This window comes from Paramormyrops kingsleyae, chromosome 21, assembly GCF_048594095.1.
Source record: "Paramormyrops kingsleyae isolate MSU_618 chromosome 21, PKINGS_0.4, whole genome shotgun sequence".
In the NCBI taxonomy this organism is placed as follows: Eukaryota; Metazoa; Chordata; class Actinopteri; order Osteoglossiformes; family Mormyridae; genus Paramormyrops; species Paramormyrops kingsleyae.
Window position 1 is genome coordinate 8,798,543 of NC_132817.1, and position 18,075 is coordinate 8,816,617.

An 18,075-nucleotide genomic window follows, 5' to 3' on the forward strand; every position below is an offset into this window, starting at 1 on the left:
CGTTTGATGTTGAAAGCGGAATTAGATACGGGAGGCCTGTAACTGATGTCATTAAATCAGCAAATTGCTGCCCGCGATCGCTGGCCTCCCTGTCTCACGGTTTCAGCTGTCTGGCCGTTCTGGGATTACCTAGCACTTAGGGTATAAATGCAATTCATGTCACCGCTCAAGAATCCAAGACTATGAGAGGAAGTTTAACAGCATGATTTCAGAAATGATAGCAATTTCTCAGACAATTAATGCAAAAAATCCCTCTGTGCCAAGTAAGCCTTCTGTGACTTACTTCCCAAAAGGCATTTTTACTCTTCTGATATTGGTGTCATTGGTCAGTTTGTAGGTTGTTTCAGTACTTGCCCAAGCTTAAACTCACATGTATCACTGTTATGACGCTTTTCTGTGGTCTAATGTGCCGCGCTGGTACCCCAAGCCTGAAACTTCTGCTTCACCGTCACAGTGATAAGTGTCTGTCAAAGCGGGTTGCACCTGCAACTGTGTTAATAGCTGCTAAGTGCCCGAGGCGACAAAATGTTTGTTTTCTTGTGTTTATTACTGTCATCTGTGTTCTCTCACCTATTGTAAGGATCTGAGGATTCCTGAAAAGTGCTATGTACTGTAAATGAAATGCACTATTACTATTTGGGATTCAAGCAGCGAAGCTGCTGGATCCTTGTTGTTATTATTATTATTATTATTATTATTTTTTTTTTATTATTATTAATTTTCCTTGAAAGCCAACCTAGAAAAGTGCTATATAAATTATTACTATTATTATTGTTGTTGTTATTGATTATTAATCAGTCTATTGTTATTTAGTTAGTTAGTTAGTTAGTTAGTTAGTTAATGCTCATGAACGCTCCTTCATGAAAGCGGTGACATTTAGCTCTGCCAAAACTAGGGGGTGATAATACATTAAACCCCCCCACAGGGGGATGAGTTCCTATTCTCTTTTGGAAAGTTCCATGTTGAAGCCTCTATGATGGCCTCGTAAATCTCCAGGCTGTATCCTCCGTGGCCCCTGGCGCCCGTGGTGCTGCGCTCAGTTCCCCCTCACCGGGACTGTGTGGCTGCAGTGATGCAGGGGCACGTTCGCCCCCTCCCAAAGCATCCCGCTTCTCCACAATACTGAATAGTAATTTTTCTCCAGCTGTGATGTGTTGGCACGTTTCTATAATAAGTTCACGCACAAGGTCTCCCCAAAAGAGGAGGCTGCTCTCTGTAAGTGGTATAGCCTTGGTCATCGGCCTCACTGTATGGCTGAGGCTGTCACACACAATTTCCAGTTCATTACAAGCTTTTTCTGATTATATTTCAGCGTCAGGTATGTTTAATGTGCATCCATCAATTCATCTTGTAGGTTCTTTATCTGACAAGTGAGACGCCCTCCTATTTTACTTACGGCAAGGTCCCTCGCACACAGAAGGGAAGTTATCCATCCAATTTCCATAACTGGTTATTTGATAAATGGTTATTGCTGCCTGGAAGCACGGGGCATTGGACGGGATGCCAGCCCAATAGGCTAAGGCCGATTCAGAGATGCCAGCTAAATTACAACATGTTTTGGATTGGAATAAAGCCCACGGCAGTTCAGGTGCCAGGCTGCAGTGCACCCAACGGAAGAAAATTATAAATATAATTACAAAACATTTCAGACGAAAGCTTCAGCTCCATCCTGTTGACAGAATGCTGCAGTAAGTGATTGAACTTTGGTTCATTTGACAGGACGTCAGCAGAGTTGTGTGACTCAGAGCTGCAGTTGGGCCGGGGTCCAAATTGTCCTCCTACAGTGTTTAACTGTTCTTTATGGTTGGGTCATTCCATTTCGATTCAACAAGAAACGAGAAAACCAGCCTTACGCAAAAGTTAAACTTGACCGTGAGACCAAAAAATAAACAAAGACATTTCTGAGCCCTGGACGGTATGTGTAATTCACGTGCCAAATTCCATCAAAATAAAACATCGTGATGCAAAAACCATTTGTTGAATTAAAATGGAGTGACCCTGTAAATGTCCCAATGACAGTGTGTTCTGAAAGTTAATTTTTGTTATAAATCGAGTTACCTAAGTTTGTTGTGATCTTTAAAATTGTTTTAAATGATGTTTCTTGAATAATTTAGAATTCTCTGTAAATTTGTTTGTTGTTGTGAAACGTAATGGCTAGAGTTTTGGCTCAGTTTAGTGCTGTGGCACTGGAGGAGGGGTATTTGCGCAGCGCTGAAAGGGATCTAACTCTGCATGTGGTCCAAGAGGCGCACATGGTAATTGTTAACGTTTTTTTGTGTTGTATGTGATATAATTAGTGTGTATTTATATGTACGATGAAACTTTGTTTTGGTTAATTGTGAGTGTGATGAATTTTGGACAAGCTTGCGTGTTTGTGACGGGGGTGCTAAGGAAGGAACTTGTATGGACTGAGTGACTGATGTAAATTTTTGTCTTAATTTTGTTATATTATAGTTTTCACGGTGTCTACTGAGGGGAGAGAGAGAGAGATACAAATAAGCCCTCAAAGACATCTGTATAAAGCGTGGCCATTGTTCAACTGGACCCGTGTAGCTACAGACCCAGTTATGTGCTTTACGCATTTCACCATCTTTGGGGGTTTCTTTCCCTCGCTGTAATTTGGAGCCGTCCTTTCGTGGGTGCCATCTAAGCTTGAAATAGCCAGTTCCTCCCCATCATGTGACTGAACAATCATCGGTCGTGTGTTTTTGGAAACGCGGCCCCCACTGTGATCAACCGCAGGTGAAAAGAACCCCAGTAACGGTCATTTGATCTTGTATATATCCATATACATGTGAGCACCCTGACATTAACAGAAATCTGAGAGAAAAGGGGCGTGTCTCTGATCGATAATGTCACCCATGTTTTTAGATGTACATCACCTGCTCGGTGAAAGCAAAAGGCACCCGGCTGGCCAAGCCGGTCCTCTCCCTGGGACTCATGTGCCTGGCCTTGCTGGCCGGCATCAACCGGGTGGTGGAGTACCGGAACCACTGGTCCGACGTCATCGCCGGTTTCATCGTGGGCGGGGCCATTGCCACATTTATGGTAAGGAGGAGGTTCGTCCAACCTGTCAGCAATGCTATTGGCTCTCTCTGAGGGGTCGTCCTACCCATGGCACATACTGTAATGTGCAAAAGTCTTGCACGTGTATTGTGTATTGCACGGTTCCTGCAAATACTGAGGTGAATTAACGAGATCTTTTCAAATAGCTAAGCTGACACACTTTGAGAGACATGATGTCATTGTTTTCCACCAATATGAAGTTAGGGATCATTGAAGCATCATTTTCTTTGACTGCCTAAGACTTTGGCACAGAACTGTACATATGCCCTATTGGGTGCCCCAACATTACCTGATACTGGCTTTTCAAATCCACCCTATGTATTTGTCATTCTGCTGATCATTGGCCTATCTAGTATCTGTTTCTATTTCTATGCAGTGCTGTCTGGGAAATGGATCTAGATTAATGCATGACTGGAGGTGGCTGGAAGCAGGCAGACCCCAGATTGCTGCCCTATCTCAGCCTGCGAGGCGTCCCTCCGGCCTCCAGGGCGGTGCGATCGCTTGTTTGATTTTTGATTTGTAAAAATGATTCTGTGCTGTCACGGTAACGGCCAGGGTTCACCAGTCTGGCAGAAGCCCCCTTTTTTAAATCTGAGGACTAAAATGCAACGAGGCAGTCATTTGCTCGCACCTGGAGGCCCGGACCCTGTCTGCTTTCTGCTGATGGGAACACGAATTGAGGCCATGCAGGGGAGTTTGGGGGGGGGGGGGCAGAGACCCGGGTGCTCCAGCTGTCCCTGTGCTTCAGTCAGCATGGCTGCAGATGCCCCCAGCACGCACCACGTCGCAAGGTCACAGGACTGCAGAGAAGGGAGAATGGGTGATAAATCAAAGGGGGGTACCGCAGTTAAATTTTCTTTGCTTTTAACAAGCTCACGTAAAGGGAATTCTGTAATGGGCGTCTCCGTTTGGGATGTTCCTGGATGTTTGGGTCTCTTTAACCCCTCTGATGCAACCATATAACCAGCAGAACATCCTTTTCCCCGGGTCATGATAATGGACCCGATAGGGCTAAAACGGATAAAGTGGTCCGGAAATATCGGAACGACGAGCTTGTCGACACAACTGGAGAGAGAGGGAAGCTGGAATCCTCAGTGGCCCCGTGCAGCGCTCAAGAAACCATGCTGTGATGGCTCAGTAGTGCCCTCCGCAGACACTGCGGTGTCAAGAACCGGGAGCATACACCTTTGATGCCAATTAAGGGGAATCAACCCCTGATGAGCACTTAATTAATTCTATCAGGTCGTTAAAAAGGCATGCGGGCCTTCATCGTCGTTTTGATGGCTTGGTAGGAGGGGTGAGTGTAAAATGTGTTGGAGGCTCTGGAACCACGTACAGCGTTTCTGCTTTTGCCATCAACATAAACTAGAGCAGAAGCAGGAGGTACAGTAACAGGAGGCAGTTAAAGGCCCATAAACAGCAAACATCTGTCAGCGTCCAGGTCGTCTCTCATCGCCAACCTCAAGGTTCACTGTTACTCCTGGTTCTGTTTGGGAACCTTCAAAGGTTCTGCCTTTCTGTCATTTTCCTTTTAAATAATCTGATTAGAGAATACTACAGGTGAAATTCATTAGACTGACTAACAAAAAAACGGACTGTTATTTCTGAGTGTTTTATACATTTATTCTGGTGAAATATAGTGGGGAAACAGAATGTGGTGCTGTGTCACATGTCTCTATGATTGCAGATTTGTGTGTTTGTGCCAAGACTGACATTTACAGTACAGTCCTTATACGATCTACAAACTGATCCCAAAATGTGTGTTAACTGGATAAACAGTAATTGGAAATGGATATGAGAAGGGGAAGCTTTTCATATGATTTAATAATAACATTGAACATACAAAAATAGTTTCCTGATGAGAACAATAATATGTAATGTATAGATGGAATCGCACTACCCCAAAATTTGTATTAATGTTAACGAGTCTGTTACTGTGTGACAGTGTCCTGTTAGCTATTTGTTTTAATCACATAAATTTCACTGTATAACTTGACAGACATACTTTTTGCTTTTCTTTAGATGAGTACATATCAGCAAGCATTAAGTGACTTTGGTTTTTAACTAATATCTTCTCTTTCGGCTGCTTTCATATTGCACAGTGTGTGTCCAGTGCCCAGATTTTGTCCAGGGTTCCTGTAGAGCAGAGCTCAGGGCTGGAAGGACGTGTTTTCTTTGGAGATGAAGCTGCACAGTCATGCTGTTTTTTCCCTGTCTTTTTAGTCTGTTTTTGACCCTTAATGGATACACTTCCCCCAGGATATACCTCTGCTTCTTTTATGTGCCGCCTTTCTCTTCTTCTACTTCCTTCTCTCCACTCTCTTCTCTTTTCTTTTCTTTCTGTTGTCATGTGCGATGGCAGGTTAGGTAACCTGTGAGCAAAGGCTGAGTTACTGTGAGTTTACTGGTGAAGTTCAGTCCACTTCTCTGGTTTTCCATTGTGTATTTTTGTAATTATTACATTGTGAGGACCAGATTTTCCCACAATGTGATAAAATCCTGTAACTTTTTACCTGGTGGGGACATTTTTCAGTCCCGACAAGGATAACCTCAATTTTATAAAAATCTGTGACTGCAATAAAAAACTAAATATGTCAGAAGTCTTGCATTTTGTTTCGTTAAGTCATTGTTGAGATTAGGGTTTTGCCCATAGAAATGAATGGAGAGTCCCCACAAAGATATGAATACAAACGTGTGTGTGTGTGTGTGTGTGTTTGTGTGGAAGGTGGTTGGTGTCTTGCAGAAGTTCAAAGGGAAGCCGCTGCTCAGTGAAATACCTCACGAGGGAAGCATAACCGACACTCCGGCCATCAGCCGGACGGAACTGGAGAGCCCAGGGGAGAAGTATGCGGCCACGCAGGTAGGGGCCCCGGGCCCGTCCACTCAGGGGCCGATTGAGCATGGAGGATGGGTCAGGCAGGCGGATATAGGCACCACCACTCTGAGATTACGGGGCGGCCACATGTGACCGGGGGCAGTTGTTGTTTCTGTGGGCCTCAAAGAATCACTTTGTCCTTCCAGTGTAATAAATGTTTGTGGCCAACAGGGGGCCCCACTACTAGGGGGCCCTATGCAAAAGCATGATTTACATTTCCTGGTTAAACCAGTCCTCGGGGAGGTGCCCGAGGACTGGTTTGAGAAACACTGGTTTACGTTAAAAACCTGTTAGTGAAGTAGCCACATTGTTTTCTGGAGCCTAATGGCCAAAAAGCCGTAAGATCCTTAAGCTTAATGGCCTGTTATAAGTATTGACATCTGGGCCTGATGATATAGATGGAAAAGGAGTAGATCTTGGCCACATCTGAGGCTTAATTATTATGCAGCATGGAGCCCAGGCTTCGAACCCAAACTGCCTGCATCCCGGCTGTTTGCTTGCTTCCCACCGATACAGAACCAGCCGGCAATTTTCACAAATATATTTTCATATGCGTTCCTTGATTCTAAGAACGAGTTGATTCTCACATCCTAGAATGTTCTGGTTACCACAAAGCATTCATTAAATGTTTACTGATGGCTGTGTCCAGAATAGCATTTACAGTGTCAAGAAGGGAAGATGAAACTAAACCAGATGCAGGAGTGAGGGTGTATCCAATAGGGGTATAACTCAAACCTGTATTTATGATACCGTAGGCTTTTTATCTGCTAAAATCTCTGTACATGGTTCCGTTATATAAGAACGATCTTTGTGATAGCTATCCCCACTTTAACAGGCAGAGGCTTGAATCAGATTCAGGCTTTTTCATATAGCTGACTGGGAATATAAAAAATTGAGAAGCGTTACACTTGTGAATACAAATGATCCAAGGCGAAGCAGAGGCCCTTTTTCTGGAAGGGGTCCATCCGCACCAGATCTGGGAATCCGCAAGCCGCAAATGAGCACCAGAATCTTCTCTGAGTAACACCAATACCCTACACACCTGCTCACACTTTTGACAGCAATCCACTAAATGCAGTGCATTTAAAACAAATAGCCCTACAGCTGTAAGTTTATTTTTTAATGCCAAATACAATATGTAACATTATGTTTTTCCTTTTGGGTTTGCATCCACTATTAAATTGGGTGGCTGTTTAGTCTTTGTCAAGGAGAACAGCTTGAGGCAAGAAAGTTTAAAACCTATAGAGAATATTGACATTAAACCAACTCATCCTGCGGTTGAGTGATTCATGTGTACTGTGAACAGATAGGCGTATCATTAGACAGTTTGTACAACTGAAAAGTCACCTCATTTGATCTAAATGCACTTTAGGTTTATATTTGAATATGTAACTCAGAAGTGGACATTTCAGTTCCAGAAATTACAAATTTAGACCAAGATTTTGTTTCAACCAACCAGGTGAGGGTAAAGTAGTGATGGCCAAATGAAGCTTCATGAACCATTTGCTGTATTTTTTGAGCCCACTAGATAGTGCTCTTGGTTTGCTTTGGGGCATGCTTTGAGTCTTTTTTTGAATAGAGAGCACCATCTAGTGGTGTCAGAAAATACAGCAAATGGTTCATGAAGCTTCATTTGGCAATCACTAATATAGACCCACGGTCACAAAGTACTCAACTGTTAGGTTGAAACAAAATGTTGGTCTGGATTTTTACTTTCTGGACTGGAAATGTCCACCCCTGGTAGCTTTTAACACCTTCCCTGCTTCAGGCCAATCTCCCTGACGTGGGGTCAATTTTGTCCCCCTGGACATTGTACTCCAATATATTTGTTTCTTTGGTGGTTCCGCACATTGTTTTGTTTTACGTGATTTCCAAAAAAAGTTGCAGCTCGGTGGATAGCGAGGCACTAAGCCCTCGCTGAGATTGAAATGTGTTCCAGGAGTTGATGTTAGTCAGTATAATGTGTTCTTGGCTCCTGACAGAGGATGCCAACCCCCATCCAGATTTACAGTGCTGATTGAGGGATATTTGCAGGCATGTGGCGAAGGGGGCGGGGGGTGGTTTGGGGGGCCTGAGCGAATTAATGTCTGGTCCCCATTGATGCTCCAAGTTCCCTTCTTTGATTATGCTAAATATCCCTACTGGGGATCCCCTCCCCATGTATCACAAAAATTAATTGAGGAGGGACCCCCCTCAATCATGAAAACTTACCAAGGTGGAGCCCCTGCCACCCCCTGCCCACTGAAAAATCTATGCGTGTCCCTGGATATTTGTGAGGGAACAAGATATGAGCAGAAGTCATAATCAAATTTTAAAAAATAAATAAAAAAACAGGGTTGGCTGCCACCAATCGTACCACCAGTTTCAGTTGCACAGTCAGAAACCACAACGTTCATAACTTACACCTCCCCCATGAGAATCCTGCCGTCACAGACAGGCCATTCACTATAACATCACCCAGGGAGCAGAATGGGGCGAGGAGACGGCGAAGCAGGGCAGCCACCGGGCTGAGCGGTGAGGTGACTGTGCTGCTGCCGCCTCAGGCCCCTCCCTGGTGACGCCATTCATCTTAGTGTGGCATGTTTGGCTTTATAAGGGCGACTGGAGCCCCCGTCTGCCTAATGTCAGCAAGCTGATGAATGACTGTGCTGTGTCACACCTGTTCTTCTGTGCAATCTACAGTGGAGGCCTGCCTACATTATGTATTACATATGCTTATAGGATGGATGGATGAATAAATGATAAACTTCCTGCATTTTAAGGAAAATTACCCATGATCCAAACTGAGAACAGACATATGACCTTGGCATCAGTACCAACATATATGTTGTATGTGCACACGTGATATTCGCTATATATGCATAGACGCAACATTATAATATTAAACCTTAATGCACATTAAGTATAAAATTGATAAATGATAATATAAAAATGTGTGTATATATATATCCATGTTCTAGATTCATAATTATATACAGATACGAAGGTTTTGCTATGAGCAGTTCAGGAAACATCTGTGAATCATCCCTGTTGTTTTTCTGTCAAAAACAGATACATTCCTTTATGAATCACTTATGCAGAGCCCGGGCTGATTTATTTTTGTGGTTGTGGTTGTTCTTTGTTTCTATTGTTATTCTCTGCCCCTCAGAATCCGATCACCTTCGCCGAGGTCACATGACGCCAGTGCGGCCCCCCACCCGGACAGTTGGGACACTGTTCAGTCGTTGTAGCCGGAGTGTGAAGCCTGTTCCAGCGTATTTACATTGGTAACTGTATCCTCAGCAGCACCCCTGTGACACCACAGTCCGGGCAGCATTATTATTATCCATAACAAAAGAATTCTTACTTTTTCTTTTTTTCCCCACTGAATCCAAGGTTAGAAATCCTACATTTTATTATTATCAATCCTCCCCTGGTTCATTTCTGAACATGGAAATTCCTTCGCAAAATAGACGGATTCAAACCTATGATGACGATCAGGACAAAAAAATAAACCACCAGGGATTAAAAGTATTTAATTGTAATTATTATTTTCTGAATTGTTATTTTTACATTTTTTTATTTAGTTAATTATGCTATGGCATATTCCTGATGAAAACATGGTTCAATAAATCTTACTCATATGTTGTGTAATACAATCAAAATTAATCATTTTGTGCTTGTTAAGTTTAACTTATTCAAGTGGAATTTGAAGTAAACAAATTGGAGAGAGAGAATTTCCAGGAGAGAAAAGGTAACACAGGGAAGCGTTTACATAGCATAATTTGGCATGCTGTGAGACTTATTGAGTAGAAGGTTCACATGTTGCATGTCATGTGACCGGTCACATGACGTGGGAGACCACTCATTGGTGCTGGGTGGTTTCTCTTTTGATTTAACATGTCAAGCTGTAAGGAAATCATGACGCAAACCCCCTTCTGATTGGCCTACGTTAGTCGCACAAAATGTACGGATCTATCCTGTCTCCTGTCATTTAAAAATGAAAGTGCTTCAGCTTCTTTTCTTCAGGCCATTTTCGCCTTCCTGAAATTCTCCTTAAGGTCGCAAATTCAGCCCTTTAATCATCTTTTGAATTAAATGTGAAGGTCTATTTTTTGGCCAGGACGAATGAAGCCAAATTTAATATGGGGGGCTCAGTCTTTAACCACTTAGCAATTTTCTACCCAGCCAGCAGGCTTCATTAGTGCAGGATAATAGTACCACAAATACTCACAGTAATGTTTACCTAGTGTATACCAGTCATAATGGCAGTGTTGGTTCTGAATGCACACTGAAAATTATAGTTATTGGCTAGGAAATGACTTAAATAGAGATATTTCTGTATAGTCAGAATAATGTATGATGGCTTGTTAATAAGCACTTTGCTATGGCTTTTAGATAAAAGCTGAGAATGATTATTTTATTCAGAGATGTTATTAGACAAGTCTTATGGCTGGAGAGTAGTAGCTAGTTCCCAGGACGGTATCTGCACATTAATTAAATAAGGACAGGTCAGCTCTGGTAGGCAGTCAGTGGTTTGTGGTGAGTGGGATTCTGGGTAATTCCGATAAATATCAGACTAGGAGCAGCATATGGCAGTGGAGTTATACGCCTTATGTAAGGGCAGAGTGAAAAACCAATTTATTTGTCCCACCGCGTAATGAGATCAAGCTCTAATCGATATCGTCTGGGTGTCTATGTGTTTATTTTTCTGGAGTCAAGGTAAGTGTTTGTGTAATGAAATTATGTGCATTTCCCTTGTTCTGCAAAATGAAAAAGAGCAACTTCAGTACTCCGTGTTCATCCCCCTGCCTCTCAAGAAGCGGCGCAACATTTTGTTCTTGACTATGGAAGTTAATACAGAAACACAAAAATCAACTTTTAGTCACTATTGTGAAGTGTCATTAGTGTCATGAGAAGTTACCGTGGCGACTTTAACTATGAAATCACTTTATTGAATTTACCTGTGCCCTCCAAGCACATTGGCAAATGCCTCAGTAGCAGGGTATAAACATGCAATAGATTGTACAGAAGTGTAGAAGATATGACTGTCCATGTATATCCATTACATCTAATTATTACCTTTAACATCAATGTTCCTGCTTTTAACAATCAACATGTAACTCATTTTAAAGCAATAATGTGTTACACCTAAATACTGACTTATGGTTCCTAACATGTCTGTGTTATGTTATGTTATGTTATGTTATGTTATGTTATGTAAGCATATATATTTTTTCAAAAAAACAAAACTATTTTATATATTTAACCAAAAAATAATAATTCTGACCAATATTGATAATTGTTGGAATCCCTTTTCACTCAGTACCTTTGGTGAACAGCCCTGTCCTTCCAACCTCTGAAAAGTTTCAAATAAATTGTGGTAAAACCTCTGAAATGTGTATAGATTGTCTTGTAATAGGTACCGGCAGGTAAAAATTAAAAATTGGCCCAGATTAGGTGTAATAAATCAGATAAAACAAAAAATTCATAGTTTTTGTCTTTAATGGTTTTTCAGATTTAGCTGTTGATATACCTCTGACATGACATTTAGTAACCTCACATTCTGCCACTGATTTGTGGAATTTCACTATGAATCTCTAGAAGATCTTCATTTTCCAATCTTAATTTTGGTACTTAGTTTAATAGGATGTTTTTCTCGGTTATTTGAGGAAATTGAAGGTGAAATTGACCAATATTTCAGTTGAAGAAGGCTGAAAAACTGTTCCAATTCAATGGATAATTCTATCTGGTTTTTGAAGAAATAATGACAAGGCACAGTTTAGCAGAACGAGAAGGAAATATCCCTTATGTTCAAAAAATATATTTAAATGTGACATTTCTGGACAGAGAAATGATAAGTTGAATCAGAAGCATTTTGGGTGTTTTTCAGCTCTCAGTCAATGCGCTTACCTGCCAGAACCTACTTATAATCAAAGTGGTTTTGTCACCTAATTCTCTACCTGTTGCCCTTCTGTAATTAATCTACATATAAAGTGATGATGGGGAAAAACACAATGTGACTCTCACAGTTTGATTCATTCTGAGATGTAGTGAGAGACACAAACCAACCTATTAAAAACCTAATAACTGTTGTCTCTCCATAATTTAATGCTCTTATTCACTATATTATGTTTGAGTAGAAAATCAATTCTGAATTTTATTCTCATGCTAATTCATATTCAGATTCTCCCTATTTTTTAAATATATATTATGTGTTGTACTGAGCCAACTAGCTTGTTTTTGTGTTACTTTTATGAGTACTTCACCTTTTACACTATATCTAAATAAAAGTTTGAAAAATCAAATTAACTGTGTACATGTGTAAATAAAGTGAACACCCATTTGAATTTTGGTAATTACCTACTGTCGAAATGGCGGACGGCAGAGAGGAGGTTTGGGCTGATCCTTCAGGTGATGGGAAGGGTCACTGGGTACGGTGCCCTGGGTGAGGTTTGGGCTGATCCTTCAGGTGACGGGAAGGGTCATTGGGTACGGTGCCCTGGGTGAGGTTTGGGCTGATCCTTCAGGTGACGGGAAGGATCATTGGGTACGGTGCCCTGGGTGAGGTTTGGGCTGATCCTTCAGGTGACGGGAAGGGTCATTGGGTACGGTGCCCTGGGTGAGGTTTGGGCTGATCCTTCAGGTGACGGGAAGGGTCATTGGGTACGGTGCCCTGGGTGAGGTTTGGGCTGATCCTTCAGGTGACGGGAAGGGTCATTGGGTACGGTGCCCTGGGTGAGGTTTGGGCTGATCCTTCAGGTGACGGGAAGGGTCATTGGGTACGGTGCCCTGGGTGAGGTTTGGGCTGATCCCTCAGGTGATGGGAAGGGTCATTGGGTAGGGTGCCCTGGGTGAGGTTTGGGCTGATCCTTCAGGTGATGGGAAGGGTCATTGGGTACGGTGCCCTAGGTGAGGTTTGGGCTGATCCTTCAGGTGAGAAAGTCAGTGTTACATAATGACTGGTGACAAGGCACCATTTACCAGCTTACCATACTTAATTCAGAGTTCACACTTTGTGAGAAACGTGCAGTAGCTTTAGCAGGTGATGTGCTTAATTAATCTAATCACCTATTAAGAAAGACACATTACTGTGAGCTTCCTGTGTCTGATATACTATAGTGTTATATGAACCATTGCCAAGGTGACTATTTTCATCACAAGCGCTATGTATGGTACACTTTCTCTGAATGCGCATACAGATCAGTTTATACTGTATGTGGAATTATGGGTTCAAATAAAAAGTATTTTCGTTGAATTAACTGAAGCTTTTTCATTAACAGTAAAGCACTGTTTGTATGAAACCGATGAGATGAAGAGACCGTGAATTACTGTAATTAATTATGTTTTTTTAAAGTATTACTATCTTCTCTTTCATTATGATGGATGATTGTAACCATCCATCTTCTAATCGTTCATCTTGGCTGGGGTTGCAGATTGGGTGCTTGCATCTTACTTTAAAAGCACATCTGAGAGAGATTTATTTTTAATTTGAAAACATGGCTCATTAAAGAGAGTGAATTTGTTGTGGTTCTGCTCCTCACAGAAAAAGGTCACCGCTGCTCTCATGTAACTGTCTCAGGCTATCGCTAATGCTAAAGGCTAATGCTAACGCTGACACTGGGCTTTGGGTACAGAACTCCGTGCTGCGCCGTTGCTGTGGTGGGAGGGAAGGGAATAGATGCCCTGGCTACTGGCCTGTTGCTGTTGGCGTGTCCTGAGGGCCTCCCCTGTTTGCTTTTGATCTTCGCCCCCTAACTATAGCCCTGGCTGGACTGTCCCTCTGTCGCCAGGGGCCACTGGTGCTGCCTCTTGGCCGGTCTGGGACATCATGCCAGAGCGTGACCCCGCCCTTGGCCGACAGCAGAGAGATCCAGCTGCAGGACCTCTCCAGAGACACACATGCTGTTCATGGCTTCTTTGGCAGGTAGACTTTCCTTTTATAGGAAGAGTTGGGGGAGGAGATTGACACGGCACCCAGACAGCGGGAAAACCCTGGTGGAGACACTCTCATCATCTGTCGGGGCGAATCTGAGTAGCCGACGTGTGGGCAGCTGGACTCGCGCTCCACCGGGGACAAAGTGCAGATCGGTGAGCGATTAGTATTCCTGCCCTGCGCCTGCGTTTCCATATTAGCAGACATGCTAATCTGAGTGTGATAGGTGACTGTGGTTATGCATCCACCTCGACATCTGTGTAGCTATTGGATTCCACATCTGTCCTCGTTTTCCTCTTATTGACGCCTCTCCATCAGTATTATTTTCTCTTATAAAACAAGGTCATTGATTCATTAAAACTTCCAAATATTTTGTAATTTGTATTTATATTTAACTCTCAGATCCTTATCTTGTTGCCATAATTACATTCTGAATTAACCACGCTGTATGAGGCAGAAATGTTTTTATTATATAAATGTCTTTTGAGTTTCACAAGAAGTTAATGAGGTTTAATAATTGAGAATTATGATGCTTTTTTCCCAATGGGCTTCTGAATTGCATTTAAAATGAACTGTGCTTTGTGATGAAAGTATGAGAGGTCAGCGAGTTGCCCTATATAATATCCAGAAAATAACTGCACCTGCCAAATGGTTAGAAAGCAAATGAATGCACATTCAATCTCACCCAAGCAAGAAAAATATGCACTTTTGCCAAAGGCTTTAGTAAGATGGGAAATTTACAAATATTCACTCCTGCAAAAGCCAAGTTTATGTAATTTTCAGTCCAAATGGAAACTTAATTTTGAAGTTAATCAGTTGAGCACTCGGACACAGTGAACATTTGCAGAACCCGTAGATGGAAGGAAACGAGCTCATGACACCCACACTGGCTGAAATTATCATATCAGTTGTTACATTTTTAAACGCAGTGAGCAATATGATAATCAATAGTAAGTGAATTAAACGTGCCCACCTCGGCCTCCAAGATTTAATCATCCCCATCAATTGGTAGAGCCAGCAATGAGATTTAGTGCCATTTAAAAATATCAATAACTTTGGCATTCTGCTTTGACATTTCTTTTAATTTTATGACAAAGACATTATACCTTTCTTAAAAAAAAATATAATTTGATTTATTTGTGGAAAATCTTAAACCGGTGGGCAGTGATGAGACTCCCCGCTAACAGACCGAAATCAGTGGGCGCTGCCTGAGGCCTTTATGAATACAGATGTCCATTATAATTGCATTATGGGATGTGGGACAGAGCCTTAAGCATCTGCTATTTTGAATTCAAAGCCTTACAGATGCAGAGGCTCTGTATGGACACAGGGACGTATTTGCAGTGAATTCATCTGGTTCAGCCTGTTTGCTTGAGATCTGCCTCTGGTCCTAAAAAGCAGTAATAAATGGGTCCCCTATGCTATTTCAGCTTTAAAATAACATCATCTAAAGGTGGAATCAGTGTCACGCCAAACCATGAAATCATTACTCCTTTCTAGACTCGGTAAGATATGTTCTGCAAGTAGATAAACCGTGGAGTCGTTTCGTTAAATGTGGTGTGCGACCTCTTGTCTGCCCGGCTGTTGCAGCAGGCTCATAGTGTAGATCTGGAAGGGAACTGGACAGGGTTTACTGTTGTAAAATTACAAGTAAATGGATATGTGCAGACGAAAGCAAACGAACAGCCTCTGCAAAACGAATGCGTGCTTTCCTGTGAAAACTTGGTGCACATGAAAATAGAACAGGTTGGCAAAAATAAGTAACAGGTGGAGATGTTGAAATTGTCATCCTGCGTAACCTGAAAGAATGAGAAAAATAACCCGCTTTGTCAAGCAGAACTTACTGTATTTCTCTGTGATACGCGGTAAAAATCGACGTCTTTCATTGCTCTCTTTACCGGTGCAGACGTAAATGAAAGGAGGGGAATTTTAAAAAGTTTGCAGTCAAAGGGATGTTCTCCAGGCTTACAAGAATAAGCTGAACTCCGTGAAAAGGTCCAAGCAGGAGAAACTGCATTTATATCCAACAGCAAACATGTGCCACTCACTGTGCTGGGACCATGGACTGCCGTGGGCCCAGTGTGGACTAAGTGCGGGGATTGCAGGAGCACATCCTTGAGGGGCTATTGTAAGTGCACCCACACCCAGAATGAGCGTGACGTCTCTGAGGCATACAGATGTGTGGTGCAATGCATTCTGGGTACTTGACAGTCATTAAGGGGATACAGTTTTTTTATGGTGACCGTACTGTATTTGATGGTCATTGTAATGTTCCGCTAGCATTATGTAGCATGAGGAAAAACAATCAATCTTTGGATTCCAGTTGGGTGAAATTTAAATGAAAAGATATCCAATAGTATGCAGATGAACAAATGTGTAAAATTACATCTCTGCTCTAAGTAATTGGCCCATTATTCTAGCTTAGAAAGAGAATCGTTTTGTGCTGATGGTGCTGCAGTACTTGTTAAAAATAGACTCCCTGGATGCAGAAATCTGATCAATAAAGCACCTTTAGATTAAGATTCCGCTTGCAGTGAAGCCCACTGTGGTATCTGACTCTGCCTTTAAATCCATCCACACAGAGACATGCTTCTAGTACAAGTCTCATGTGCAAGTGATTCAATTAAAGTGTCTGACTGCTTCACCAGCTTTGACTGCCAGTCATTCCATCCATCTATCCATCCATCCAGAGTCTGGAGCATCTCCAAGGAGACTAAGGCAGTGGAGACCATGTGCAGGATGCCTGACATCGCATGTTGGTGGATTTTCATTCTAAATATATTCCTGCACTGGTCTCACAGTGGTGCTGTGGTTGGTATGGCTGCCTCTCACCTGTACAAACTAGGGTGTGAGTCTCCCCCCCAGCTATCTATGTACAGTCTGCCTGTTTCCCTCGGCCTGCTGTGGGGTTTCACCCAAGTTCTCCGGTCTCCACCATACCCCCCCCCGTCCAAAAATATGATGCTAAGGCACATACTAGGTGATTCCATGCCTTGTGGCCATTGTTTCTGAGATAGGCTCTGCAACCCTGTCGGACAAGTGGTATAAAATGCACATATTTCTATAGGAATCTCTGAAACGAGAGTATATTTGCCAAAAATTAAACTTAAACGGAATACAGTTGGCTTTAATTGACCTGTTTTTCTATATGACATCAAAGCACTGCCTGAGTATAAATGCTCTGTGTCCCATCCCTAAAGCACGCCTAAGAGACACGGGTCAGAAGTTGGACACACCCCCTACTAAACTCCCATCTGGATTAAGCGGACTTGATGTTCCCCTCACGCCTGTTTGTCTCTGGTCCGGTCAGGGCGTGAGAGGTTCCGATGCAGCGCAGAACTGGAGCGACTCGGGAGCCCGCTGAGGGCATTAATCCAAGGTTTGAAAGGTGACAAAGGAATTAAATGGAGAGTCTAGGTGGTTAAATTACAGTAGATAGTAAAAGACACTCCCTCCGTCAGCTGTGATGTTTTTATTGATGTGTGAAATTATCCTGACAGGATACAGACTCCCTTCTCTTCAAGCATCTCAAAGTTTCACAATTCGCCTGAATGTTTAATGCGTCACTGATGTTTAAAGGGGAGGTGAAGTACATATCAGTCCATCATTCAAGGCGATGACCTGACAGAAAGACGGACTTGTTTCGGGGTGAAAAAGAGCAGCTGTCCTTTATGGGAGAGATAGCACCATACAGCCTTTTAAACCTGCATCGTGTTACTGTTTTATGACATGCAAGCACAGACTGCTTATGTCTCATGGGGTATATCTTAGATTACAGGTGTTAAAATGGGATTGGGTTCAGGTTTAATGCTTTTTCAGTTTGTGTTTCCATGGACTGCAGGGCATCCTGTTGGGGGCGGGGGGGATCTGGCAGACGATGATACTCCAGGCCTCATTATGAAATCGCTGCGCAAAACAGGACGAGACTGAAATGTGCTCCGTGCGCAGATGTTTTGGCGAGTGCCACAGCACCAGAGACACTGTCTGCGAATGTCCTGCTCTGAGAAGCCCTTGGCCACAACCGGAGCATCCCCTGACCACCCTGAAATCCGGACTGATCACCGCTTGACATGCAGGTCTTCATGCTATAACATACTGCCCCCCACCCCAAAGCAGAAAGCTAACAGCTCCACTGGGCTGGGAATTAACCTGACTACTCGACACCCTCATAAGCGCTAAGGACCCCGTCCCACCCGTAGGAATAAGCCTAAAGAGGCAC

General features: G+C 42.7%; 1 protein-coding gene across 7 annotated transcripts in view; it reads left to right on the forward strand.

Moving 5' to 3' along the window:
- The window catches only part of plppr5a (phospholipid phosphatase related 5a), a 72,380-nt gene extending 60,152 nt beyond the window's left edge, over positions 1-12,228 (forward strand). For all 7 annotated transcript variants that reach the window (XM_072704252.1, XM_072704251.1, XM_072704248.1 and 4 more), the window contains 3 exons: positions 2,872-3,048; positions 5,792-5,926; positions 9,090-12,228. In XM_072704252.1, the coding sequence (XP_072560353.1) occupies positions 2,872-3,048; positions 5,792-5,926; positions 9,090-9,119 (342 nt within the window). In that variant the 3' untranslated portion in view covers positions 9,120-12,228. The remainder of the gene's footprint in view (positions 1-2,871; positions 3,049-5,791; positions 5,927-9,089) is intronic.
- Positions 12,229-18,075: the final 5,847 nt, after the last annotated feature.